Raw genomic sequence first — 27,512 nt, forward strand, 5'->3', positions numbered from 1 at the left:
GGAAATGAAGGTTTTCAACAGGCTCTGATAAATGACCCCCACAAATATCCCATGGAATACAAGTCCAGTTATATCCTAATATAAAAGTAAAACACTACAGATGCTGCAAATTTGAAATAAAAACACAAAATGCTGGAAATACTCAGCAGGCCTGGTAGCATCTGTGGAGAGAAAAACAGAGTTATAGTTTCAGGCCTGTGACCTTTCATCAAAACTGGGAAAAATTAGAAATTTAATAGGTTTTGAGCAAGTGAAAAGGGGAGAGGTTAGGAGGCAGGAAAGGTTAAATGACAAAAGGTTTTGTGGTGCCAGACTAAAGGGAGTGGTAATGGGACACGTAAAGGAACAAAAGATGTGTCTAGAGGAGGTGCGAATGGCAGGATCTTGAGTAGCTGCCTCCGAAAGCAAAGAAGAGGGAATAAGAAAGTTATATCCTTATGCTTTGAAATAATTTGGAAGCAATGGGGTCATGAAGATTGCCAGAAAAAAAATGTCAAACCTACGCACATGTTTTTGTTGTTTTCATCTCATCAAATGCTTATTATAGTATTTTGGAATAAATTGGTGATTATTCATTTGTCCCTCTTCTACTTCAGAGTGAACTTGTCAAAGAGCTTCAGGGAGAAATTCTCCAACTACGACAGCAATTGGTTCGCTCACAATTAGTTAACAGCCCCTCGAAACAGCAAAGCTCAACTGTGTCAGTTTTGCAAGCCAAACTAAAGCAGGCAGCTCGCTACATCAGTCAGCTATCCCGTGACAAACAGCAATTGATTGAGATGGGAAACCGACTCCGTGCAGAACTGGTTGGATCTAAATTAGATGGTACATCACCAGTTACATCACTTCTTGTTTTTAGGTTTAGAAAATTGTAATGTGTAGAATTGTAAGTAATAAATTCTGTCATTACAGAAGAATATCAAGTCCATGCTCAGTTCCAGTTACAGTGATATATCATTTTCTGCACTTCACTGCCATTTAAATCTTATGATCATGTTTACATTATCTTGCAGATGCTGTTGTCTGTAATCATTAACTATGCCTTTTTTTCTCTTATAGTTTTCCAGCCCTCTGTTACTGTAGGCCATTCAGATCTACCTGCTCAGTCTCCCAAAGAGCTAGCACAAGAAGCACAGAATCGTCTGTCTGCTTTGGAGCGCTTACAGTACCAACTCACCACACAGGTGATGATGTTCTCAGTGTTTGTAATATTTCTCAACTCCTGACTGAAATAAAGTTCCTCTCTATTAGTCCACCTCATGCTTTTTCATAAAAATGCTCTTTTTAAAAATTTCCTTTTCTTTTTTCCTTTGCCCTTTTTTATGGTAGTTTTTTCCTATCCTTTAGATCCCTTGGTCACCCACAGCTCCCATGATTACTTTGACAATTGTGCAGTGCTATTCACAGGTGCAATTTGCTGAGAAACTTTGCTCCTCCCTTCTAGAGTAATATCTAGATTCTGGTTGCCGTTTGTATTTAGTTTAGTATTTAGTTATCCCCATCATCAGTTCACAGCTGTGTTTATTTATTGACTCTTAACTTCAGAGAAGTGTTGTGTGATTTTAGGAGCTGCAATATGCACAGCTGAAACACTTCAAACAAGTTCCCATCACAGTGCAGCAGAATTCATCGGAGAGTGAAAATGGCCAGAATGTCCTAAGTAAGAACATTGGAACAAGAGCACAAATCAGGAATTCGGTAAGGTGCTGGAGAACTAAAATGAAAGTATTTTTACCAATTGAGTAATCATTTCAAGAATTTGATTTAACAGAAGATATGGTGCAGAATGTAGGTTAACCAATGTCCTCAAATTGTAACTGATACAGAAGTGATCTTTTTAGCCAGTCAGTGCAGTAGTTCCAGTACAAAACTGCCATTATTTATCACTGTACTTCGGAAAACCTGAAATATGGATTCCTGTGACCCAGAGGAAGTATCTTGTTAAAAAATAAGTATTTGCAGGCATTAGGGAAAGCTGTTCTGTAACTGTTTTGATTTGAGTTGGTTTAAATCCTCCGCACTAGCACTAGAAAATTGACCTGCAGGGAAATTGATCCCAGATCTGTTTAGGTGTAACCTGTCCGGCCGTACAGATCTTATCTCCCCCAGAAGTGATCCCAATGTCTCAAGAATCTAAAGCTGTCCCTCCTGCACCATCTCTCTAGCCGCACACATTCACCTGCTCTGTCCTCCAATTCCTATTCTCACTTGCGCGAGGTGCTGGTGGTAAACTGGAGATTACAATTTTTGAGGTCCTGCTTGCTAATCTCCTACCAGCTCCCTATATTCTGAGTGCAAGACCACATTCCTCTTTCAAGCTATGTCATTGGTACTGATGTAATTTACAACTGCCAGCTGTTCACTCTTTCCCTTCAGCGTGCTCTGCAGCCATTCAGTGATATCCTTGAACCTGGTACCAGGGAGACCACATACCATCTGCAGCTGCAGAAACTCCTGTCTGTTCCCCCAACTATCAAATCTCCTATCACTATTGCTCTTCCAATCTTCTTTGTACTCCCTGTACAGCTGAACCAGCTGTTGTGCCATGGACTTGGCTCTGTCTGCGCTCCCAGATGGACCACCAATTTCATCAGTATTCAGAGCTGAATACTGGTTGCACTCGGGGGACTCCTGCACTACCTGTCTGTTTCTTCTTGACTTCCTAAGTGATCACCCATTCCCTCTCTCCCTGCATACTCTTAAGTGGTAGGGTGGCCATATCTATAAACAAGCTATCCACAAAGCTCTCAAAGTGATGCTAGCTGCTGCTCAAGTTCCGAAACCCAGACCTTGAGCTGCTGCAGTTGATGACATTCCCTGCATATATGATTATCCAGGACACAGGAAATGTCCTGGAATTACCACACGGAACAGGATGTGCGCACCAGAAGTCGGAGCTGCCCTGCCGTTCTTCTATCTATTAGATGGTGAAACTTACTACATAAACAAATAAAGAATAGCCAGCTACTCACTTCTCTTCTTCTGTTGTCACTTCAACATAAAAATCATGGCGCACGGGTTCAAACTATAATAATAGGTAAGATTTAGGACTGACTTGTATCGTAATTCTGCACACACAGAACAGTCAACGAATGGAATGGATTTTCTTATGAGTTAGTGCAGATGAAAATCATCAAATAATTTAATAAACTGTAGTTTTGTTTGGATGGATGCGTTAAGTTCACCTTCCTCATCGGTATGTATTTTGTGATATTACTTATTGTTTCACATTTCTGGGATGTTGATACCATCTTAGCCAATAGGTGGCATCGAATATCAAGCTCGTTCCAGCAGAGCTCAGTTTTTGAAATTCCAGTCAGGGCTGGCGCAAACGCAAGGAGAATTAGGCGGTCACACAGGGCAGCAAGATTTGGGGGGGGTGGTGTGGGCACCACCTACAGCACGCCAGCACTGCGGTAAAAAAAAACTGAATTCCGACTCTTGAAATTTTTAAAATGCTATCAATACGACTTGATTATTAGTGTGAGCAATTTAACCAAGTGCCTGGGGGCAGGGCACTATGCAGTTTCAATACAGTCCCTTTTCACTCCCCCTCTATCCCTCTGGAATTTTCTAGCAGGCAACATCAGGGACAACTCTTTCCAAGCCCCGCCCACCAGCCCCCCCGCCATCCACGAAACATGCTCGCAGCCTCCCAACCATTTCCCTCTGCGTGCACGTGCTCGCTGGCCATCCGATTGCTTCCAGTTGCTTTCTCTTCCTTGCCCCCTCCAGGTGACGATCTCGCGATGTGGGTTGAAGTCTCGTAAGGAGCAGAGCGCCCAAATCTAAGCGGTGCTGAGGGAACGTGGTGCTGTAGAAGCAAAGGGGACTTGGGGAGGCTGAGACCGGAGCGAGGGCTGAGAGCAGGCCACTGATAACTACCCATGAACTTGACAATTTTTAGCGGTTGTGTGAGAGTGGGACCATTTTACTGTATCCATTTTGGAAAGTTCATTGTGGGGTGGGGGCGGCACCAGGCTGAAAGCTCGCCAAGGGCAGCAGATACCGTGTGCCTACCCTGCATACAGCGGTCCCTGTATTCTGCAAAGAGCAAAGGCATCTTTTTCTGACAGTTTGTTTTCTGTGGGGTGCCTCACCCACTGGTAGGCTTTGTTTTTTTGGAAGTTTGAGTGGTAACATATGTGATTGACCATTTGAATCAGTTGTTAGAAGATTGTGCTTAGCATGCACCAGAATTCTCAATGTGCACAGTTAGTGAGCAGGCTTCCCCACTGCGAATGTGAAGGTGAAAAGTTATCCTTCAGGGTCATGTTAGAATTTTACTTTGTACTTTCTGGATATTCGAGCCCAGAGTTTTGCCAGGTGAGGAAATCCATGGCTGATCTTCTTCAGGAATCTTGCCATCCTAACTCTGCTAAACAGCAACTTGCGTTGGTGGAAAAAATTATGATTATTCTTCTGTTTGCTTTCATTTTGCTGATCTGTAAAATGACAACACACAAAATCTGAAGTGTAAATCACTGCACAATATGGAATGACCGCCTTCTGTGCTGTATTTTTTTTTTACATGCTCCCCCACCGCACCCCCCCCCCCCCCCAAAACAAATCAGGAAAGCCCCAGATAGATTCTCATTTTCAGCTGATCTAGGAAGACTGCATTTGGTATCAGTGTCAGCTTGGTTCAGGCGTGGAAATCAACCGTGGACATTGGGTGAGGAGAAGATTGAGCTCAACTGCGATTACCCCCATGGTTGAATAGTCTTCCAATATCTGGGCTCATGCATAAAGGATGGTCAGTTTAATGAAATGGGAATGGCAGCCAGCACTCGTGGAGCTGCAACCCAATAAGGAGTTGGCCTTCAAGAGAAGAAGACGAAGAAAGGGGGGAAATTGGTAGAGCAAAAGAAAAAATTGCAATTTAATGGGTATTAGAAGCAGTTCTTAATATACAAACGATATTGGGTTTTGTAGTTGGAGCCAGCATCCTGCACCTTGGCAAGTGGCTGCATGGGAGAAAGGATATTCCTACTGCATCGTCTGAAAGCCAAACTGTATAGGAAAGGTAAAAGCAAAATACTGCGGATGCTGGAAATCTGAAACAAAAACAGAAAATAGCTGGAAAAACTCAGCAGGTCTGACAGCATCTGCGGAGAGGAACACAGTTAACGTTTCGAGTCCGAATGACTCTTCATCAGTATAGGAAAGGCATGTTTAAAAGGGTTGTTTGGTTCACTGAGTTTATCCAAAAAGTAGCTGAGCTATACAGACCAGGAAAGTATCATGTCCAGTCCCTAGTCTGTGCTAAGTTAGCTTATCTTTAGTTAGTGTAAGAGTTATACAGTTAGCCTCCTCGTTCCTGAGTTAGGGACTTTGGAAGGATAAGAGTCAATCATTCCCATTCCTGATTACTATTCATGGATTCCTGCTGGAAATACACAGCTGTGGGCATATGATGGGGATAAGGTTTGGCTTGGCTGTTATTATTCCAGTGGTCAATTACCCTGTCGAAACTCATTGTGAAGGATGATGCAAATAATAGCCATTTGGGCAAGGTTCTTGGTGCTGGTAGAATTATATTCCAGCAGTATGTCAACTTCTTCCGCGGGTGGGAGAGTTGACAAAATATATAAATGACTGAAAATGAAAGGCGTAGTCAATTTTTCAACTGAATTTGCAAGGTCTGTGTTTTTTCTGTTTTGACTTTCAGAGCCCAACTGTCCCACCAACAGGAAATACTGTGAATGGCAAAACAAAGGAAAGTGTGGTCTCCAAAACTAGCCAATCACATCTGCTTGTACCAGAACCCAGCCAGTCACAACCAATGATGCATGGTCCATCCACTCAATCCGAACTACTGATGTCATCCTATGGAGCTGACAGTTCTATTCAAGATATCTGGCAGATGTTAGAGGGAGGATCCAGTCCTTCCATATTTACTCCACAGAACAACAGTGAGCCAGGTAATGTGGGGGGAATGAGGATAAGTGCAAAGCATTAGTTTAATTCATTTGTTCAATAGTGAAAATGGTGCAGGGCAAAGGTTATTTTAGTAGATATTTTTATATTAAAAACTTAATGTCAGCATAAGATGGAGTACTTATAATATAAAGTGCTATATGGTCATTTGTGCCCTCCTAAGTGACATAGCTTCCTGTGTTTCTTAACTTTCTCTTCCGCTCTGTCTGAACCTGTCTCTTCCTCTACATCTTTCTCCATGTCTGATCTTATATTCTCACTGTGAATTTGCACTTCTCTCCAGTTAGTTGCTGATTAATTTCTACTGTTTATGTTTGCGTTTTGTAAAAGTGCTTGGTAATTGCCAGAGTTGCTAAAGTTGGTGAGGCTTACAGGGTGTGATGCTGGACATGGAGAAGGCCTTGGTCCTGACTTCAAGAGCTGAATCTTCTGGCTGGCGTGCGGGTGGCGGAGCCCGCACGTCAGCGCTTAAATGTCGCGCGTGCGTCCCGACGTCAGCACGCGGCATCGCGATGTTTAGGTCGGCGGGCGTGCTATGCAGCGCGACGCGCAACTGCCATTAATTAAAGGCCTTGTTAAGGCCATTAAGTCACCAATCGACGAGGATTTTGAGGGGCCGTGCGAACTTTGGCTCGGCGCACGGGCCCAACGGGCAGGCGGGTAAATGATTTTTTATCAAACCTCATCCAGTGGCGGGATGAGGTTTGATATCGGAATTAAAAAGGTTCAATAAAGTTTTTGTGTACTTCATTAACATGTCCCATCTCGTGTGACATTTTCACATGAGGGGGACATGTTAATGATTTTTTAAATTTTTCTATTTTTAATGTTTCACAGCCTTTCAGCGGTCTCCCTGAGGCAGCACTTAGCCTCAGGGAGATGTGCGCTCTTTCACCGCATGCACAAAAAAGCGCACTCTCACAGTTGGGGAATTCCACCCCCCACCGCCCGCCCAGGAAGTGCATAGCGCTTAATTGGCCCGCCCATGTAAAATGGCGGCGGGGCCCGTTTTGGCGGCGGCGATCGGCTGCCTGCCCACCACCGAGTCGGTCGGGCCCACCCACCCATCAAGGGCAAAATTCAGCCCCAAGTGTCTGGTCAGACAACTTGCTCCCAGTCTGGCAGAAACCTTCTTTTTAAATTTAAATAGGGACCCAGGGAGACCCAACCAGATGAGCATATACGGAGTGAGATGCCTCCCCCAGCTGAAAAGCAACAAGGGAGCGTAGCCGGCCTCCCAGCCCCCTAGCCTGCAGCATGAGAGGGAGATGGAGCACAGACTGATGCTCTTTACATCAAGAGAACATTGTTCATTGTGTTTGTTTGATCAGAGAGAAGCAGGTGGAACATGCAGGGGCTTTGCCAGGATAATGGGCTTCCCCCTATGCAGGATGTTATCGACTTTATGCACGTGGTTTTGTGGGTGCTGTATCTAACTGCTGAGATGTACTGCACCTGCACAGGGTTCCACTTGCTGAATGTACAGCTACTATGCAACTACGTTTGACACATCATGCTGGTGGGTACTCACTGTCTTAGCAGCAGTTTTACATTTATTCTGAGCAAGTCCTCCATTCCCTCAGTATATGAGCCACCAAGTCAAATCAGAGGGTGCCTGCTGGATGATGATGAGGGCTATTCCCTTATCACCTTGCTATTGATTCTGGTGTGCAACCCAAACACACATGGTCAGCATATCATGTGAGCCATGTTATCACACGAATCATCATAGAGCAGACTATTGGGTGCCTAAGCAATGGTTCTACTGCCTGGATTGATTTGGAGGAATCTTGCAGTACTCACTGGAGTATGTGTCCCAAGTCATCGTGATCTGCTGTATGCTCTACAACCTAGCCATCATGAGGGCACAACATTTGCCACCAGGGATATGGTGAGCAGCTCAGGAACAGGAGCAGGAGGAAGGGAAGAAGCAACCAACGCACCCCTTTCTAACCATGCTATCCATGATCGCCTCATCTGACTATGATTGCACCGAACACAACCCAAATCCCCCTTGTACTGCCCAATTCCATGTCCTTTGGCTACACTGCTGAAATAAAAGCCACCAAAAGACAACCGTTTCAAACCAACTTTATCCAACAAACCAACTAACATTCTAAGCAAAAGTCATCTAATCACCCTTGTGCATATCCTTGATGCCAGTCTTGCAGGTTTCATTGCTTGTCCTGGTGTTCCTATGCTTTACTACCTTATTGACCTGCATCCAAGAGTGAGAGTCCAGAAGGCTGTGTTGCCTGCTGGGGTGCCAGAGTTGGGGACATCTGCTCTGGTCTGGAGAGGAACTTGCAGCGGGAGGGGGATGATCCAGTTGTCATGGTCCACGAAGGTAAAACAACAGGGGTAGTACTAGGAAAGAAGTTCTGCTTAGGGAGTATGAGCAGTTAGGCACTAAATTAAAAAGCCGAACCTCAAAAATAATAATCTCTGGATTATTATCTGAGCCATGAGCAAATTGGTGTAGGGTAAATAAGATTAGAGAGTTAAACGTGTGGTTCAAAACAAAAACAGAATTACCTGGAAAAACTCAGCAGGTCTGGCAGCATCGGTGGAGAAGAAATCAGTTAACGTTTCGAGTCTTCATGACCCTTCGGCAGAACTGAAGCATAGTTAGGAGAAAGGTGAAATATAAGCTGGTTTAAGGTGGGGGGGCGGGGGGAGAGAGAAGTTGAGGGTGTGGTGATTGTGGAGATAAACAAGCAGTGATAGGAGCAGATAATCAAAAGATGTCACAGACAAAAGGATCAAAGAGATGTTGAAGGTGGTGATATTGTCTAAGAAAAGTGCTGATTAAGAATGGAAGACAGGACACTCAAGGTGCAGCTCTAGTGGGGATGGGGTGGAAAGACTAACAAAGTTTTAGATTTAAAAATAATGGAAATAGGTGGGAAAAGAAGAATCTATATGAATTATTGAAAAAAAAGGGAGGGGGAAGAAACGGGGTGGGGATGGGGGGAGGGGGAGTTTAAGATCTAAAGTTGTTGAATTCAATATTCAGCCCAGAAGGCTGTAAAGTGCCTAGTCGGAAGATGAGGTGCTGTTCCTCCAGTTTGCGTTGGGCTTCACTGGAACAATGCAACAAGCCAAGGACAGACATGTGGGCAAGAGAACAGGGTGGAGTGTTAAAATGGCAAGCGACAGGGAGGTTTGGGTCTTTCTTGCGGACAGACCGCAGGTGTTCTGCAAAGCGGTCGCCCAGTTTGCGTTTGGTCTCTCCAATGTAGAGGAGACCGCATTGGGAGCAACGAATGCAGTAGACTAAGTTAGGGGAAATGCAAGTGAAATGCTGCTTCACTTGAAAGGAGTGTTTGGGCCCTTGGACGGTGAGGAGAGAGGAAGTGAAGGGGCAGGTGTTGCATCTTCTGCGTGGGCATGGGGAGGTGCCATAGGTGGGGGTTGAGGAGTAGGGGGTGATGGAGGAGTGGACCAGGGTGTCCCGGAGGGAACGATCCCTACGGAATGCCATCAGGGGGGTGAAGGGAAGATGTGTTTGGTGGTGGCATCATGCTGGAGTTGGCGGAAATGGCGGAGGATGATCCTTTGAATGCGGAGGCTGGTGGGGTGATAAGTGAGGACAAGGGGGACCCTATCATGTTTCTGGGAAGGAGGAGAAGGCGTGAGGGAGGATGCGTGGGATATGGGCCGGACACGGTCGAGGGCCCTGTCAACGACCGTTCAAAGATTGGCATGGGAGAAATGGGTTTCAATTCATGGGGCACTGGCATCAGTACTGGGGAAAGTGAGAGCTGTATTATTGGCATGGTCTTCACCCGAACCATGCTGGAACTAGTGTTGTGGCGAGTCGTATAACTTGAGCAGTAGAGAGGGCTTTAAACTATATAGTGGGGGCAAGGGATCACATGGGGGAATATGTGATAAATTAAAGAGGGAAGACATAAGAGTGCGCCAGCAGATAAAGCCGGAGATTGTGAAAATAGTGATAGGACAGAACTAAAGGCTCTGCATCTGAATGCACATAGCACATAACAAAACGAATGAATTGGCAGCTCAAATAGAAATAAATACGCTTGATCTGATAGCCATTACAGAGACCTGGCTGCAAGGTGACAGAGGCTGGGACCTGTATATTGAAGGGTACATGTCATTTCAGAAGGACAGCATGCTAGGAAAAGGTCATAGGGTAGCCCTGTTAATTAAGGATGACAGCACAACAGAGAGAGAAGACCTCAGCTCTAAAGATCAAGATGTAGAATCAGTTTGGGTAGAGTTAAGAAATAGTGAAGGTAAGAAGTTACTTGTGGGAGTAGGTTATAGGCCTCCTAACAATAAGCACGCAGTAGGATGAACATACAGGAAGAAATAATGAGTGCTTGTGAGAAATGTACAGAAATAATCATGGGTGATTTTAATCCACATATAGATTGGCTGAATCAGATTGGCAAAGGTACCTTGGAAGATGAGTTCAAAGAGTGTTGTTGGGACAGTTTCTTACAGCAGCTCATTTTAAAGCCAACCAGAGAGCAGGCTACTCTAGATCTGGTAATGTGCAATGAGGCAGGATTGATTAATGACCTCATAGTAAAGGCGCCTGTTATGGACAGGAGGGGAGTTAATTTAAACAGCACTCATTTCTCCTCTCACCATCCGTTCATAAACAGGAAGATGTTTTAATTCGTTTCTCTCTTTATAAGCAGTGACATATTTCCCAACCCCTTGGCTTTTGTGTGATCCAATTTTCTATTGATAGCCACAGCAAATTCAAGATAGGATGAACTAAAAAGGGTTATTTTTTGCACACATTCAAAATGCGAAAGGAAGGTCGTAACATCCCCATTACACTGAAACAGTAAAGAGAGGGATAGAGAAAAGGTTTTACAGTACAGAGACCACAGAGAAAAAATAAATATTGGTGCACTTGAGTTCCAGAATCCAGAATCAAAATGCAGTGAGGTATTCCTTCACGGAGGTTGGCGGAGTGAAAACCAATGTTGTAGAATTCACATTTCCGGCAGGGTGATGTTGAAGGTGATGTTACAGATCTTCCAGCAGAAGCAAGGTAGATGGAGCCAGGTGTCCAACCTGGGCCAGAGCTCCTTCAGTGTGGCCTCGTTGGAGTCTCTCTGCTGATCAGTTAAGTAGTAGGCTCCATGTCTTTTGGAATACTACTGCCTTCTAGTGGATGGTCAGCTCTTGCTGTATTTCCCAGTGGCCTTTCAACTAAGTGAGGCATAACCCTCACTCTTTATGGGTGGATTTGGGAACTTCCGTAGTTCCCATTTAAATTTGCCATAAAGCTTTCGGCTAGACCAATCAATGGCTTCTTAGTCAGTTCCTTTAGATTGGGAATGGGCGCTCTCCTAACTCGTTCCATGTCACCTGGAATACCACTGTTCTCAAGTGGTGGTGCAGCGCCAGCTATCCTCCCTTGTTGCTTTTCAGCTGGGGGAGGCATCTGTCTCTACCTGCTCACCTGGTTGGGGACTCCCTGGGTCCCTATTTAAATTTGAAAAGAAGATTTCTGTCAGCCACACTTCTGGCAATTGCTTAACCTTTTCTGGTCCTGGTTTAATAACTTGCCTTCCTTCAGGCTCTTCGACTATGTTGGGCATCTCCCTCACTATCTCTTTCCCTGCTTTGGAACTTCCCTGGTCCCTGTTTAATCCTGGGATATTCTGTCATTATATTTTAACTTTACTGGCCTGGCTTTGGCCTTGTTACATTCAAGCAGCTCTTGCTCAATGGTTATGGGTTTTATTTCACCCTTTTGGGCCTCTGAACATTCCCCAGCCTTCTGCACTCCTGCAGATTTCTGCTGGCTAACACTTTGCTGCTTTCCAAATCGTTTCCAAGGGAGAAATCGATTCCTGCTACTGGTAGTTCAGGGACAATTCCTACCATGACAAGGCTTGAAACAGGATCACACTCTTGGTGGACCCTATGGAGGGGTGCAAACACAGATCCTCCTCCCACTCCATTGAGCTTTGGCCTTAGGGAGGAATTGGGGTTGAGGGAGGGAAGAGGGGGTGAGGTCGATTTATGTTTCCCCCACCATTATGAGTGGCTCCTGCTTCCCGAAGGAATGCAACAGACTTGCTCACGTTTTGGGATGGGTAAGGGGACACTGTTCCTGAAAGGACAAAACTCTGGAAGCTCTCTGGGAGTTTGTCTACCTACTCTACCACACGACCCATTGGGACGTCCTTCAGAGGACTACTCATGTGGAGCCCTGTTAGACTTATAGGCTTTCCTCGCAATTTTCAGCCCTCGTGTCTGGAATGGCCCATTTTATTACAATGGGGACACACCGGTCCCTGGGGGTTCTTTTGGGCTACAGGAGGGCTTCTTGCACCGTCCTTTGTGTTTTCTTTTCTGGATAGTGGGGGAGGCCACTCCAATCTAGGTCACCCTGTTTATCTTTCCAATGTGCATGAGAATGGTTTGGAAAGGGTCTGCCTGAGTTTCCATGCCTGTGGGTCAGATCGCACCTGTCTGCCATGACTGCTGCAACCCTGGTTGCGAGAATTCTCTGCTCCTCTAAGTGCATCCATAAGTTGGAGGGTAAGCAATTTTTTAATTCCTCCAACAATATCAACTCGCGCAATCCTTCATAGGTGCGTGGGACTCTTAAGGACCTTGCCCATCGGTCAAACGCGATTTGCTTCAGCTGTTTGAACTCAATGTAGGTTTGTGTGGGCTTCTTATGAGCATTCCAAAATTGCTGGCGATATGCCTCTGGGATTAACTTGTTGGTACTTCGGATGGCAGCTTGGTTTACTCATAATTCATGGGCACACCAGGAAGCAGCATGGAGTAGATCTCTTGGACTCTCCCTGACAGCTACCCTTGAATTAAAAAGGCCCAGATATCCAATGGCCATTTTAACTGACTTGCTACTTTCTCAAAAGTGGCAAAAAGTGACTCCACATCACTCTCTTCAAAATTGGGAATTAGTCTAGCATATTTGAGGGCCTCAGTTCTGGATTAGGAAGAAAGGGGTTGCTATTAGATAGAGAAAGATTTTCCCTTGCAGCTTCCAGCTGTCTGGTCTGTCTCTCCCTTTGTGCTGCTAGCTCCATTTCCAATTTTCAGAGCTGGAATTCTTGTTCCCTATCCTGTTCCCTCTTTCTCTTTCCCTTTCTCTCTCTCTTTCCCTTTCCTGAAATTCTATCTGCATTCTGAGCTTTTCCAGCTTGAATTTGGCTAGGGGAGGAGATTCAAAGTCATGGCTGGGATCTTCATCTACCTGTTTCTGTTAGGTATGTGAAATCCAAATGTTCTACCAACAACTGGATCAGTTCACTTCACTTTACAGGGTAACTTTAACTGTACCTCCCTAGCTACAGCTTTCAGTGCTGTTTCAATGTTGTTTCACCATGTCACTCCTTGCTTGACCCACATCCGGACATCAAAGTTGCCACTTTGTTAGTGTTAGGGAAAAGAAATTTGCTATGGTAAGTTACTTATGTTTTAAAATTTGTTCCTGCCACCGGGTTTTTCCTTTCGGCTTCCAATTGACACTTTTATATCAGATTTGGCTCATGTCTTAAGCTTGGACTCTGGTCAAATTCAAATGGGTTATTCTGGATTTGAGCTCCCAATTTCTTTTACAGACAGGAGGGGAGTTAATTTAAACAGCACTAATTTCTCCTCTCGCCACCCATCCATAAACAGAAATGTGTTTTGATTTGTTTCCCTCTTTAGAAGCAGCAGTGTATTTCCCAAACCCTCGGTTTTTGTGTGATCCAATTTTCTATTAATAACCCCACAGTAAACTCGAGATAGGATGAACTAAAAAGGGTTACTTTATTGCACACATTCAAAATGCAAAGGGAAGGTCATAACGTCGCCTCCAGACTCAGACAGTAAAGAGAGAGATGGAGAAAAGAAGGTTTTCCAGTACAGAGACCACAGAGAAAATAAATATTGGTTCATGTGAGTTCCAGAGTCCAGAATCAAAATCCAATGAGGTATTCCTCCACGGAGGTTGCATCTAAAAAACGATGTCGTAGAATCCACTTTTCCAGTGGTGTGAACTTCACAAGATGAGATATGCATGCAGAGATGAATCAATCTTGAGGTGTTGGTAGAGAACTTCCAGCAGAAGCAAGGTAGATGGGGCCAGGTATCCAACCTGGGCGAGAGCTCCTTCTGTGTGGCCTGCTGGTCAGATGTTAAATAGCAGATTGAGCTTTTCTGTTCAACAAGGCAATATTATTTGTTCTACAAGCCTGAGGTCTTCTTCTACAAGCCAGAGGGGAGAGCGGATTTTAGTACAATAAGGCAGGATCTGGCCAAGGTAGACTGGGAACAGCTACTTGTGGGGAAATCTACAGAAGAGCAGTGGGAAGGCGTTCAAAAAGGAAATGGGGAGGGTTCAGGCTCAACATGTTCCCTCTAGGGTGATGGGAAGGAGTATCAAGCCCAGAGAATCATGGATGACCAGAGATATTCAGGATACAATGAGAAGGAAAAGAGAGGTTTTAGCAGGTACAAGGGAAGCAAATCAGCGGAGGCATTAGTGGAGTACAGAAAGTGCAGGGTGGAGCTTAAGAAAGCAATTAGGAGAGCAAAGAGGGGATATGAGAAAGCTCTGGCTGGTAGAAGTAGGGAAAATCCCAAGATATTCTATAAGTATATCAATGGGACGAGGATAACCAGGGAAAGAGTAGGGCCCATTAGGGAGCAAGGAGGCAATCTATGGGTGGAGCCAGAGGACATCGCTAAGTGTTGAACGAATACTTCACATCCGTCTTCACACAATAGAATGAGGATGAAGGTATGGAACTCGGGGAGAGAGACTGCGAGGTTCTTGAGCAAATTGATATAGGGAGTGACAAGGTATTGGAGGTGTTGGCAGACTTAAAAGTGGACAAATCTCCAGGTCTGGATGATTTGTGTCCCAGACTTGCTGAGGGAGGCAAGGGAGGAGATTGCAGAGGCTCTGACCCAAATTTTTAATTCTTCTCAGGCAACGGGGGAGGTGCCAGAGGACTGGAGAACAGCTAATGTGGTTCCGCTATTTAAGAAGGGTTGTAGAGATAAGCCAGGGAACTACAGGCCAGTGAGTCTCACATCAGTGGTAGGGAAACTATTGGAGAAAATTCTGAAGGAGAGAATCTATCTCCACTTGGAGAGGCAAGGTTTGATCAGGGATAGTCAGCATGGCTTTGTCAGAGGGAGGTCATGCCTAACAAATTTGATTGAATTTTTTGAGGTGACCAGGTATGTAGATGAGGGTAGTGCAGTTGATGTCGTTTATATGGATTTCAGCAAAGCCTTTGACAAGGTCCCACATGGGAGACTTATAAAGAAGGCAAATGCACATGGGATACAGGGTAATTTGATAAGGTGGATTCAAAATTGGCTTAGTTGTAGGAGGCAGAGGGTGATGACAGATGGATGCTTTAGTGACTGGAAGCCAGTGTCCAGTGGCGTACCACAGGGATCTGTGCTGGGTCCCCTATTATTTGTCATTTATATAAACAACATAGATGACTATGTGGGGGGGTTAGATTAGAAAGTTTGCGGATGACACAAAGATTGGCCGGGTGGTTAACAGTGAGGTTGAGTGTCTTGGGCTACAGAAAGATATAGACGGGATGGTCAAATGGGTAGATAAGTGGCAGATGGAATTTACCCCTGAAAAGTGTGAGGTGATACACTTTGGAAGGAGTAATTTGACAAGGAAGTATTCAATGAACGGCATGACACTAGGAAGTTCTGAGGAACAAAGGGACCTTGGTGTGTGTGTCCATAGATCTCTGAAGGTGGAGGGGCATGTTAGTGGGGTGGTAAAAAAGGCACATGGGACACTTGCCTTTATCAATCGAGGCATAGATTACAAAAGTAGGGAGGTCATGTTGGAGTTGTATAGAACCTTCGTGAGGCCATGGCTGGAGTACTGTGTGCAGTTCTAGTCACCACATTATAGGAAGGATGTGATTGCACTGGAGAGGGTGCAGAGGAGATTCACCAGGATGTTGCCTGGGATGAAACATTTAAGTTATGAAGAGAGGTTGGATCAACTTGGGTTGTTTTCGTTGGAGCAGGGAAGACTGAGGGGCGACCTGATTGAGGTGTACAAGGTTATGAGGGGCGTGGATAGGGAGCAGCTGTTCCCCTTAGTTGAAGGGTCAGTCACGAGGGGACACAAGTTCAAGGTGAGGGGCAAGAGGTTTAGGGGGGATGTGAGGAAAAACGTTTTTACCCAAAGGGTGGTGACGGTCTGGAATGCGCTGTCTGGGAGGGTGGTGGAGGCGGGTTGCCTCACGTCCTTTAAAAAGTACCTGGATGAGCACTTGGCACGTCATAACATTCAAGGCTATGGGCCAAGTGCTGGTAAATGGGATTAGGTAGGTAGGTCAGATGTTTCTCATGTGTCGGTGCAGACTCGATGGGCCGAAGGGCCTTTTCTGCACTGTGTGATTCTGTGAAGTCAGTTAGCCTAACACCTTGCCATAGGGAAAATGCTGGAATCTATTATTAAGGAGGTCACATAGAAAATCTCAATGCAATCAGGCAGTCAACATGATTTTGGGAAAGGGAAATTGTGCTTAACTAATTTATTAGAGCTTTTTAAGGAAGTAACAAGCAATGTGGATAAAAGGGAACCTGTGAAAATGGCGTACTTAGATCTCTAGAAGACATTTGACAAGGTGCCACATCAAACGCTACTACACAAAATACGAGCTCATGGTGTAGGGGGTAACATAGTAGCATGGATAGAGGATTGGTTAGTTAACACAAAGAAGAGAGTAGGCAACAATGAGTCATTTTCAGATTGGCAAGATTTAATGATGAAGAGCCACACAGATAAATGCTGGGGCCTCAACTATTTACAATCTGTATCAATGGCCTGGATGAAGCGACTGAATATATAGTTGCTAAGTTTGCTGATGACACAGAGATAGATAGGCAAGTAAGTTGTGAAGAGGACATAAGGAGATACAGATAGATTAAGTGAGTGAGAAAAATTTGAGAGATGAAGTATTTTGTGGAGAAGTGTGAACTTGTCCACTTTGGCAGGAAGAATACGAAAGCAGTATACTATTTAAATGGAGAGAGATTGCAGAACTCTGTGGTCCTGAGGGATCTGGTTGTACCAGTACATGAATCACAAAAAGTTAGTATGCAGGTACAGCAAGTGGTTAGGAAGGCACATGGAATGTTGTCGATTACTGCAAGAGGAATGGAATATAAAAGTAGGGATGTTTTGCTACAGTTGTACAGGGCATTGGTGAGAATACATCTGGAGTTCCGCATACAGTTTTGATCTCTTTATTTAAGAAAGGACATAATTGTATTAGAAGCAGTATAGAGAAGGTTCATTTGACTGATTCCTGGAATGACGGAGCTATCTTATGAGGAAAGGTTGGACAGGTTGGGCCTGTATCCATTGGAGTTTAAAAGAATGAGAGGTGATCTTACTGAAACATTGGGCTGTAATTTCCAAGCTTGCAAGCCCTTTTGAGCAGTGGTATCTGTAGTCATGAGCAGATTGAGCCTGCATGGTGACAAGCTGAGATTTCATGGCCCCTCTGAGTTTCCACTGCAGCACCCAGAAATTGGGTGGCTTCTGTTCATGCTGCAGCAGATGCAGAAACATCACTCATCAGACTCTGCATCATTTTCAGTTTGCCGGTTTTCTCATGGAGTTGGACACCATTTCCATGCTGAAAAGGAAGGGCTTCAAACCCCACGCCAAACCTTGAGCCAGATGCCTCCAAGCTCCTTGAAAGTTTCAGCAGGCTTTCTGGCAGGCCTGCCAATGCAACAAGTGTTTCATTGTGCATGTCCATCAACCTGTTTCCTTTTACCATTCGATCAAAATACTTATCTGAGTCCTCAGTATCAGAACTCAGGTGCATCCTCACACTCAGAGGAGTTGGCACCTGTGCTACCCTTTCCCTCTACCCTGGCTACAGGCTATTTGTGTCTGGTGACTCACTATGTGCAGATTATACCTCTATTCTATTCTCTAAAGTACACTCAGTGCCAATGTCTAAGCTGGTGGCTACAAGTGTGAAATCAAGTGACAGTGTTTCTTCATCATCAGTATCCTGCTGCTCTGGACTTCAAATTGGACAATAGTCCTTAACCAGATGGCAGTTTTTGGGTATTTGTAAAGAGAGAAGCACAAGTGTAGTGTTGCCGCAAGGGAAGGGAGAGAAAACAAGAGCCTCTCTCTTACTTTCACCATTTGCAGATTGTATATCAGACGACATCATGCGATGAGGGGAAAATGGGATATGAGAAGGTGGATTAGATAGAAACATATGGTGATCCTCTATGGCTTCAGGCTCACCACTGGCCTTGGCCTCGTGGCTGCTCCATTGATGGTGTGCACTGTCTCCCCCATGGAGGGCTCAGAACATACTGCTGTGCCTGTCCCCACCAGTTAGGTGTTGATGGCTCCATTTATATGCCACCTTTCCTGCAAGAGAGAGTAAACCAAGTTAGTGAGTGTGTTGCAATGCATTTGCGTGATGTTCTTGTCATAATTGAACACAGTGTCTGCAAGTAGTGAAATGTGGTTTTGAGGCTTGCGGCACTGCAAAGTGTGTGAGGGCAAGATGAGGCTATGAATGTGAGACCTGAGTCATGTTTGTCAGAGACTCTAGGCAATTGAAGGGTGGGTGATGAATAGAGCAGTCCATGAGGATAGTGGTTCATTTGTAAGGAATTTGGTGATGCATTCGGAGACCTTGACCACACATGTGAGATCATTAACCTTCTTCCTTCTATCGAAGTCCTTGGGCTAGACTGTTGCCATTGACGGCGATGGTTATCTGCTCTCACTACCTTCTCAGTGTCTGTTTGGAAAGCCTCTGGCTCTGTATGGCTAAAGGACCTCTCTCCTTCTGTCAACTGCCTGCACCAGGGGTTCAGTGAACCTTGGAGCGCACACTCTGCCCTGTTGTGCCATTTCTGCACTTCCTGCTAAGAGACTTTTCCAAAAATACAGTTGTATCACCTTCTGCAGTGAGAATGAACTTCACTTTTAAGTGGTGCTAGCCTTGCCCGAGCTTGGGTCTCCTGCAGAGATATGCAACCACACAGCAGCATCATTAGCACTGGGTTGCACATCACTATCATTTAAATTAGCAGCCAGCTCAAAGTTCACTTACTGCCTGCATCACAACAAATGATGAGGGTTAATCACGCATTGTGATTCCCGTGTCCATTTTCAGGTCTTATCCAATTTTCTTCCCTTGCACAGATGGAAAATGGAGAATAGCTGGTCCAATAGAGTTGTAGCCAAGCAAAAATCAATACCTTCAGAGCAGATGGACACGCAACAGGGTCGACGGAATATTTCAATATCTATTTGTCCTTCGTTTTAGCAAATTTCAGCCATCAACTGAAATTCCACCCATTGCTTATCTAACATTTGCTTTTGCAAATCTAACAGCGATCAATCTGTTGACATTGCTGTTAAGTAATCAATGAAGATGTCGTACCAACTGGACATTTACTAGAATTTATTTGATCAGGGTCATGAAGATGTCTTGGTCCTATCATTTCTGTTCTTTACTCTGCCACCACCCCTATATCAATGTTCAGCTTTTGCTGTCTGAGTAGTTTTGCTGGGATAAGCTGGAGAACCACTCAGTATCTTGTTAATACTTAGAACTGCTTTGGAAACTTTTCAGTTTTTTTCATGAAATTACCCCCTTTAGGAACAATACAATGAAGCAATATAAAGATGACAGCATGTCTTCTATTTGCCTATCAAGCGTTTTTCATAGGGTCTTCGGAAGCTCATCCAAGCTTCAATGAGGTACTGTCAAAGAAATGTTGGTAAGTTGCTGCAGGGCACCTTGTAGATGGTTGTAGGTGTGGCGCACCAGTAGTGGATAGGGTACTAGTCAAGTGGGCTGCTTTGTCCTAGATGGTGTAGAGCTTCTTGAGTGTTGTTAGAGTTACACTCATCCAGGCAAGTAGAGGTATTCCATCACATTCCTGACTTCTATCTTGTCTATGGTGGACAGGCTTTGGGGAATCAGGAGCCTCTGACATGGTCTCGTAGCCACAGTATTTATGTGCTGGAATCTGTTATTAAGGATATCTTAGGTGTAGTACGGCTAGAACAAGTCAATATGGTTTTACAAAAGGGAAATCCTGTTTGACAAATTTATTAGAGTTGTTTGAGGATGTAAATGGTAGGGTAGATAAAGGGGAACCAGTAGATGTAGTATACTTGGATTTCCAAAAGGCATTTAGTAAGATGCCATTCAAAAGTTTAATAGGCATGATAAGGGCTCATGGAGTTAGGGGTAACATATTAGCATGGATGGAGGATTGGATAACAGACAGGAAACAGAAAGTGGACATAAGCGGGGCATTTTTAAGTTGGCAGGCTGTGACTAGTGAGTGCCACAACCATCTGTGCTGGGGCCTCAGCTATTTACATATATATTAATGACTTAGATGAAGTGACAGAGAGTATTATATCTAATTTTGCTGAAGATACAAAGCTAGATGGAAAGGCAAGCTGTTGGGAATATACAGAGAGGCTACAAAGAGATATAGACAGATTAAATGAGTGGGTAACATGATGGCAAATGGAGAATAATGTAGAGAAGTGTGAAGTTATTCACTTTGGTGGTAAGATTAGAGAAGCAGAATATTTTTTAAAGGTGTGAACTTGTAAATGTTGATGTTCAAAGAGACTTGGCTGTGCTCATACAAGGAACACAGAAAGTTAGCATGCAGGTGTAGCAAGCAATTAGGAAGGCAAATGGCATGTTGGCCTTTATTGCAAGGTGATTGAAGTACAGGAATAAAGACTTGCTACAATTGTACAGGGCTTTGGTGAGACCACATGTGGAATACAGTGTGCAGTTTTGGTCTCCATATTTAAGAAAGGATATACTTATATTGGAGGCACCATGAAGGTTCGCTAAATTGTTCCCTGAGATGATGGGGTTGTCCTATGATGAGAGACTGAGTAAATTGAGCCTATATTCTCTGGAGTTTAGAAGAATTAGAGGCAATCTCATTGAAATGTACAAGATTCTGAAAGGGCTTGATTGTTTCTGCTGGTTGGTGAATCTAAAACATGGGGGCACGTTCTCAGGATAAAGGGCAGATCATTTAGGACTGAGATAAGAAGAAATTACTTCACTCAAAGGGTTGTGAATCTTTGGAATTCTCTGCCCCAGAGGGCTTTGGTTACTCGATCATTTAAGGCTGGGATAGACAGAATTTTGTCTCTCAGGAATTAAGCGATATAGGGAAAGTGGAGTTGAGGCCTAAAATAAGCCATGATCATACTGAATGGCGGAAAGGATCCAATGGACCATATGGTCTACTCAGCTCCTATTTCTTGTGTTCTTGTGTTCCAGTTAAACTTCTAGTCAATGGTGACCCCTCCAGGATATAGATAGTGGGGGATTTGACAATGACACCATTGAATGTCAAAGGAAAGTGATCAGATTATTTCTGGGAGATGGTCATTGCCTGGCACTTGTGTGGTTACATGTCACAAGCCTGAAGGTTGCCTAGGTTGGAGAACTGCAGTTGGAGAATTTACAATCTAGATGTGATGCCCTCCAGACTCAAAGCTACTGATATTTATGGGGAGGCAAAGAAGGTGCAGGAAGGCAAGAAAATCAGCCAAAGAATCCAACTAAGGATCATTCTTTTGATCTGTTTTTCACCCAGCAGCCAGCCAAATTGACAGCCCGCCTGGTAGCCAGGAGGCCATAGCTGGCATCCCTTGGGGACAGTCACTGGCAAAGTAGGTGGCGGAAGAATGGCCATGGGGATGGGGGTGGAAAATCAGCCATCACAGTTGGTGTGGTGGGCGGGGAAGTGGGGGGTGACGAAGTATCAGAATTGTAGTGGGGGTGGTAAAGGTCAGACATCGTGGCTGGAAGGGGGAGCTCCACCGATTCAGAGGAGAGTGCAGAGAGAAGCTGCAATTTGCAGCGTGGAAGTCCAAAGACTTAATTGAGGGGCGAGGGGCAGTACCCCTATACAGTCCACACAGAGTGATGACAAAGGCAATTACATTGGGGAATCAGCAGCTCCCACCTCTGTTTCACAGCAGCAGTGAATTTTAAATTGGGCTTCCAACTACACTGTGGATGCCCAGTTTTGTTATATTAATGAAGTGTCCTGCTGTGACACCACAATACCAGCCACCTTAAAAAAGGCAGTGGGTGCACAATTGGTATGTTGGGAACACGTTCTCCACACTAAAGTCTTTAAGGGTGCCCCCAATCTCTCCCACTTGCCAGGGCAGGGGTTAATATCGAAGCCAAAATGCCTAATGATATTCACTTTCAAATCTCACAAATAAAGGACACCCACTTGAAGAGCTGTCAGTGCCTCTGGAACCTTGCACCAATCCTCAATTCTTTAGGAGAACCGATAGGACGGAATTGTCCCAGATTTGCACCAAGTCCAGTAGTGGGCAGGTAAAATGGCGGCTTTTCACGCCATATCGTCCCAAGCCCGCCGTAATAATTATGCACTCCTGGGAAACATGCCGTTTCCATGGCAAGCGGGTACTCATTCGTCTGCCAAGCCATCACCTCGTCACTTCAGCATGCTGGGCACCATATTTAAGGTCCAGCCGCATGCACACCTCTCAGTGCTTCCAGTCCACGACTGCTGCAAAGAAGACATGGCCCTGAAATGGGGGGACAGGCCATTTAAGACTGAGATGAGGAGGAATTTCTTCACTCAGAGGGTGATGAATCTTTGGAATTCTCTACCCTAGAAGGCTGTGGAAGTTTCAATCATTGAGCATGTTCAAAACAAAAATCGATAGATTTCTGGATACTAATGACATTAAGGGATATGGGGAGAGTGGGGAAAAAATAGCATGAGAGGTAGGTGGTCAGCCACGATTGTCGAGCATGCTCGATGGTTTGAATGGCCTTCTCCTGCTTCTATTTCCTATGTTCCTATTGCAAATCCAAATCACTTGTAACATAGAAAAGCTTTTTCTCATGTCGCCTGCTAATCGGCTTAAATCTATGCCCTTTGGTTATCGCCTCTTCAGCCATTGGAAATAGCTCCTTATTCTTTATCTAAATCCTACATGATTTTAAATAAATCTATCAAATCTCCACCCAGCCTCCTCTGCTCCAAGGAGAACAACCCCAGCCTCACCTGTCCAGGCAAGCAACTATAATTCCTCACTTGATGAACCACTCCAGTAAATCTCCACCACAGACCACATCCTTCCCAAAGTGTGATGCCCAGAACTGGACACAACATTCCAGCCAGGGCTGACCTGGTACTCCAAACAGGTTCACCACAATTTCCTGGTCCCTGTACTCCATGCCTCTGTCTATATAACAAAATTAGCTGTTTTGTTAAACTGTCCTGCCACCTTCAGAGATTAATGTACAAACACCCCAAGTATCTCAGTTACTGCACCCTTTTTAAAATTGTACTATTTAATTTGTATTGTCTTTCCTCACTCTTCCCACCAAAATGCATCACGTGCACCCCTCTGTGCCAAACTCCATTCGCCAAGCATTCGCCTGTTCCATTAGCTCGTCTGTGCCTTCCTGAGGACTATCACCGTCCTGTTCATGTTCCACTTCCCTGCAAATTTCACAATCGTGCCCTGTACCCACAAGTCCAAGTCATTAATGTATGTGGTCCAAGTACTGAACCTGGGGGAACACTGTATACCTCCCTCGAGTCCAAGAAACAGCCACTCCCCACAGCTCTGTGTTTTCTAGGGTTGTCAACTGCAATTAAATATATTCCGGAAGTTTTGCCTCATGTCTTTCCCCACACTCCTGCCATTAGTCAGCCAATGCATCCACCCTTGTGACGTATCGCCTTCCTATCCCAATTGGAAAACAAAAATACTCATTGCCCAATCGGATGGTGCTTGACTATCAGTTAAACAGCCTTTTCTCCAATTTTCAATATTTTTACATCTGGTAAAGAGAAATGTTCGAAGAAAATTAAGAAAGAAACATTTTTTTTTAATGTCCTTATGATATTTCTCCAGGGCTGCACGCAACAGTGTCCTGGGGATTGATCTTCAATTCCTGGAAGCTCCAGGCCAGTCCTGGAGGGTTGGCAACCCTACTGTTTTCTCACCCTTTATATCCAGGGTTTGACTGTCCTCTATATGTTATTGCCCAATAAAATTGAAAGTTACTGAAGGCAAAAGCAACATTTAAATTTAAATAAATGGACACTGAATTTCCAACTTATTTAACATTGAATGCAATGCAAAAAATTCCCTGGTCATAACTAATTACTCTCAACTAAAATATAGCAGGACTCAAATGTAAAATGGACACTTTTTAAAATCCTCATCTTTTTTAAAGGCACGGACTTGTGCTGCATTATAGCTTCATGGACCCTGTCACCTACCTGAACCTAAACAGAGTTGCCATGCCTTACACATGATGCTCAATAGAGGTTATCAGCAGACTCACAGCTGAGGAAGGCACTACATCTGTACCATCTTTCAAGGTAGCATGTTGCTAAAATACTATGTGGGATGTAAGTTATCACTGAATGTGCCGAGCAGATCTGGCAATCCCACATGATGCAAGAGATAGGATGATTGAGATATACGTATAATATTGATGATTTTCACAAAAGTATGTATCTTTCTGCATTTTGCGTCTGTGTGTATTTCTTGCCCAATCGGACATTCATGTTTGAACCAAGACAGTGACCCAGACGAATTGACTTTAGAGGACATAATAGCTGAGCCTTTTTCCTGTTCTCAGCATGCACAGACACAAGCAAATACAGTCATTATGTAGTGACCAGGAGAAGGAACCGTAGCTCAGACTGCTGGAGGAATCCAACAGCCTTTGTGGCTGAGATTAGCCTCAGTATCGAATGGGGCCCGAGCCCTTCCTGGTCTGTAATAGTTCCTTGTTACATTGGACAGTGTATTTACTCTCAGCCATTTATGCAACCATTCTGCTGAATTTCAAGGAAAAGCTTTGCAACAAAATTGCAACCTTATTCCTGAGATTGAATTGAATTTAACTTTGTTGCATATTTTAGGTCAGGCACTTGTTTGTTTTAGGTCTACAGAGACTTTTATCTTGGGAACAGTTTGATTGCACACCACTGTCTCTTGACTGGGTGGAAAGGTTATCTGTTTTGGGAACTATTTGAAATAATTATGATACTTTAGATTGTGTCTACATCAGGGAACTGCTATAACCTGACTGAATAAATGATTAACCGACAATGCAAGACTAGCAGATATCGGTAGCTGAGCACATGGGGTGACCACAATCTAGGCTATCCCAATTTGAGCTGATTGGATTATGCAACACGTTTCAGACAGAAGAGAGTTCTTTCACTTTTGAAATATGACATTGCAAAATTGCTTGATCTGAATTTGCAACTAGCTCACCTGCTACTTTCCAACAAGCTATTCTTTAATTTATTTCAAATTAGCCCTTACACAAGTATAAAATTCAGTATTAATAAAATGTTTAAGACATTTCATGTGTTCTGTTTTACGTAAACCGTATAATTTCTGCAGCGTTCTACATACAAAAAAATGTTCAGAAACTGATTATTGTTTTGCCTTTTGTTAAAATTTGGAACCACTTCCATTTAACAGCTTAAAATCAGCCACCATAAAATTCTACAAATAGCTGAATCCCATTATTTATGTAGATTGTATTTTCATTTTTTGTAAACACAAGCACAGCAATGAAGTATTTTGTCAAACAACTTTTGCTAAATAAGATTGAATAGGTAGTTACTTGATTTGATACAAACATGGGAATACTATGCATTCTGGTAATCAGGAATCAATTTTGAAAAGGATTTTGCTGGGATTGAGTTAGACACTTCCAGTGGACACTAGATTGGAGGGGGTCAATATTAAAACAACAGGACATTGGCTTTGTCGAACAAGATCTTGTGGGGCAGAGGAATTAAGTGAGAGAAAAATGCAGGGTATGATCCAGTAAGTAACACTTATCCATTCTGAAGCGAAAAATAACATGTAAAGAAGGTTTTTTTTCTTATCTTCATAAAGATAATGAAACTCAAAAGAAATCAGATAGATGGTGATTTCCTTGTTTCAAACTGATGTGAAAAAAGAACAGATAATACAGTTGGAAATATTGTTTTGGAAATTGTTGTGTCAGTTGTGAATTTTATGTGAACAGTTTGACAATACTATAAAGGAGAACTTTTATAAACACGAAGATCATCTGCATGATGATCCATGAATAATGAATCAGGAAAATAATAAGTTCCCCTGAGTAAATAAATAAGTGGAAAGTGCAAACTGGTAACAGATGGTGAATTACGGTCTGTAGATATGCAGAAAATACCCAGAGGTAGTTGGCCAATTGTGCATAATCAAAACATCCAGAATATATGTTCTTGTTTTTTAACTCTGAAGCAGGAATGCGGTGAAGTGAGTGGCGAGGGTGTTCCAGAATGGTACCAGATCAGCTTGGCTGTTCCTTACTGACTGGGCCTGAATAGTATTCCGCTTGCCAACTTTCCAACCAAAAAGGCCAGTAAGTTGACAGGAAGTAGGTCCCCTGCCGTTAAAATTGGGTGACAGGAGGCTGCCACGGGGGACCCAAAGAAATGGTCCCTGGCTCAAGATAAGTGGATTGTTGGAGCCTGGCAATGGAATCATGGTCCATTGGTGAGGGTAGGGGAGGGGGCAGCGGGGAGCTGGGGAAGGGAAGGACTAAGGCTTTCATGTGGTGCTCAGAAAAGTTTTCCTGGGGGAGAATTTTCTCCCCGTTGGGGAGGTTGGGCGGGAGCATGCATGGGTGGGCGCGCAGCAGATAGCCGCCCGTGATCAGCTGGGTGCCGCCATTTTACGCGTGTCGCAACCAGAAGCGCTGAGCGCTCCCTGTGCAGCCGGGGGCAGTAGGCTGAGTCGGGGAGTGTGCTCTTTTGTGCATGCGCATGAAAGAGCGCAGAAATCTCCCTGAGGCACAGAGCTGCCTCAGGGAGATTAGTTTTAAGTTCCGAAAATTTTAATAAAGAAAAAAAAATTTAATGTCCCCTTATGTGAAAGTGTCACATGAGCTGGGACATGTCTATGAATGTTATTAAAATTTTTTATAAAACTTTAAGCACCTTTGTGAAACCTCATCCCACCCATGGATGAGGTTTCATGATAAATGCAAAGGCCGCCTGGGCTCTTGGCCTGCCCACCAACCTTAAGGTTGGACGGGCAGCTCAGTTTATTGTCTTAATTGATAATTAAATGGCCTTAATAGGCCTTTGACAGTTCGGCGGGCGTGCAACTCAATAACATTTTACAATCTCTCTTGTCTTTTGGCCTTGGCTGCTGTTTCTGGCAGGTTGCCTGGCTGCTCAGGTCTCGGGTTAAATTAGCAGATCGAGTCCAAATTATGTCATTTGAAGAGCAGAGGTAAAAAGAGTAGACTATCCTAAGAATTGTTGTTTAAAAAGCTTAAACTTTCCTCCATTAAGACCAAGTTTGTAGCTTTTCAAATGTTTTACTTTGTTTATTTTATCTGCTGCAGCTCTTGAAAAATTGGAAGTCAGGATTGATGAGACTAATGCTTAGGGGTCAATCACATGGGAATGATGATCTCCATTGTGCATTAAAATACGATTGTCTAAGCTAAGTTTGA

General features: G+C 44.0%; 1 protein-coding gene across 4 annotated transcripts in view; it reads left to right on the forward strand.

Annotated features, from left to right (window-relative positions):
- Positions 1-27,512, forward strand: part of ccdc57 (coiled-coil domain containing 57) — a 184,594-nt gene that overhangs the window by 145,710 nt on the left and 11,372 nt on the right. For all 4 annotated transcript variants that reach the window (XM_078570969.1, XM_078570970.1, XM_078570972.1 and 1 more), the window contains 4 exons: positions 597-825; positions 1,060-1,184; positions 1,567-1,698; positions 5,672-5,924. In XM_078570969.1, the coding sequence (XP_078427095.1) occupies positions 597-825; positions 1,060-1,184; positions 1,567-1,698; positions 5,672-5,924 (739 nt within the window). The remainder of the gene's footprint in view (positions 1-596; positions 826-1,059; positions 1,185-1,566; positions 1,699-5,671; positions 5,925-27,512) is intronic.

Source organism: Cetorhinus maximus, chromosome 24, assembly GCF_964194155.1.
Source record: "Cetorhinus maximus chromosome 24, sCetMax3.hap1.1, whole genome shotgun sequence".
Taxonomy (NCBI): domain Eukaryota; kingdom Metazoa; phylum Chordata; class Chondrichthyes; order Lamniformes; family Cetorhinidae; genus Cetorhinus; species Cetorhinus maximus.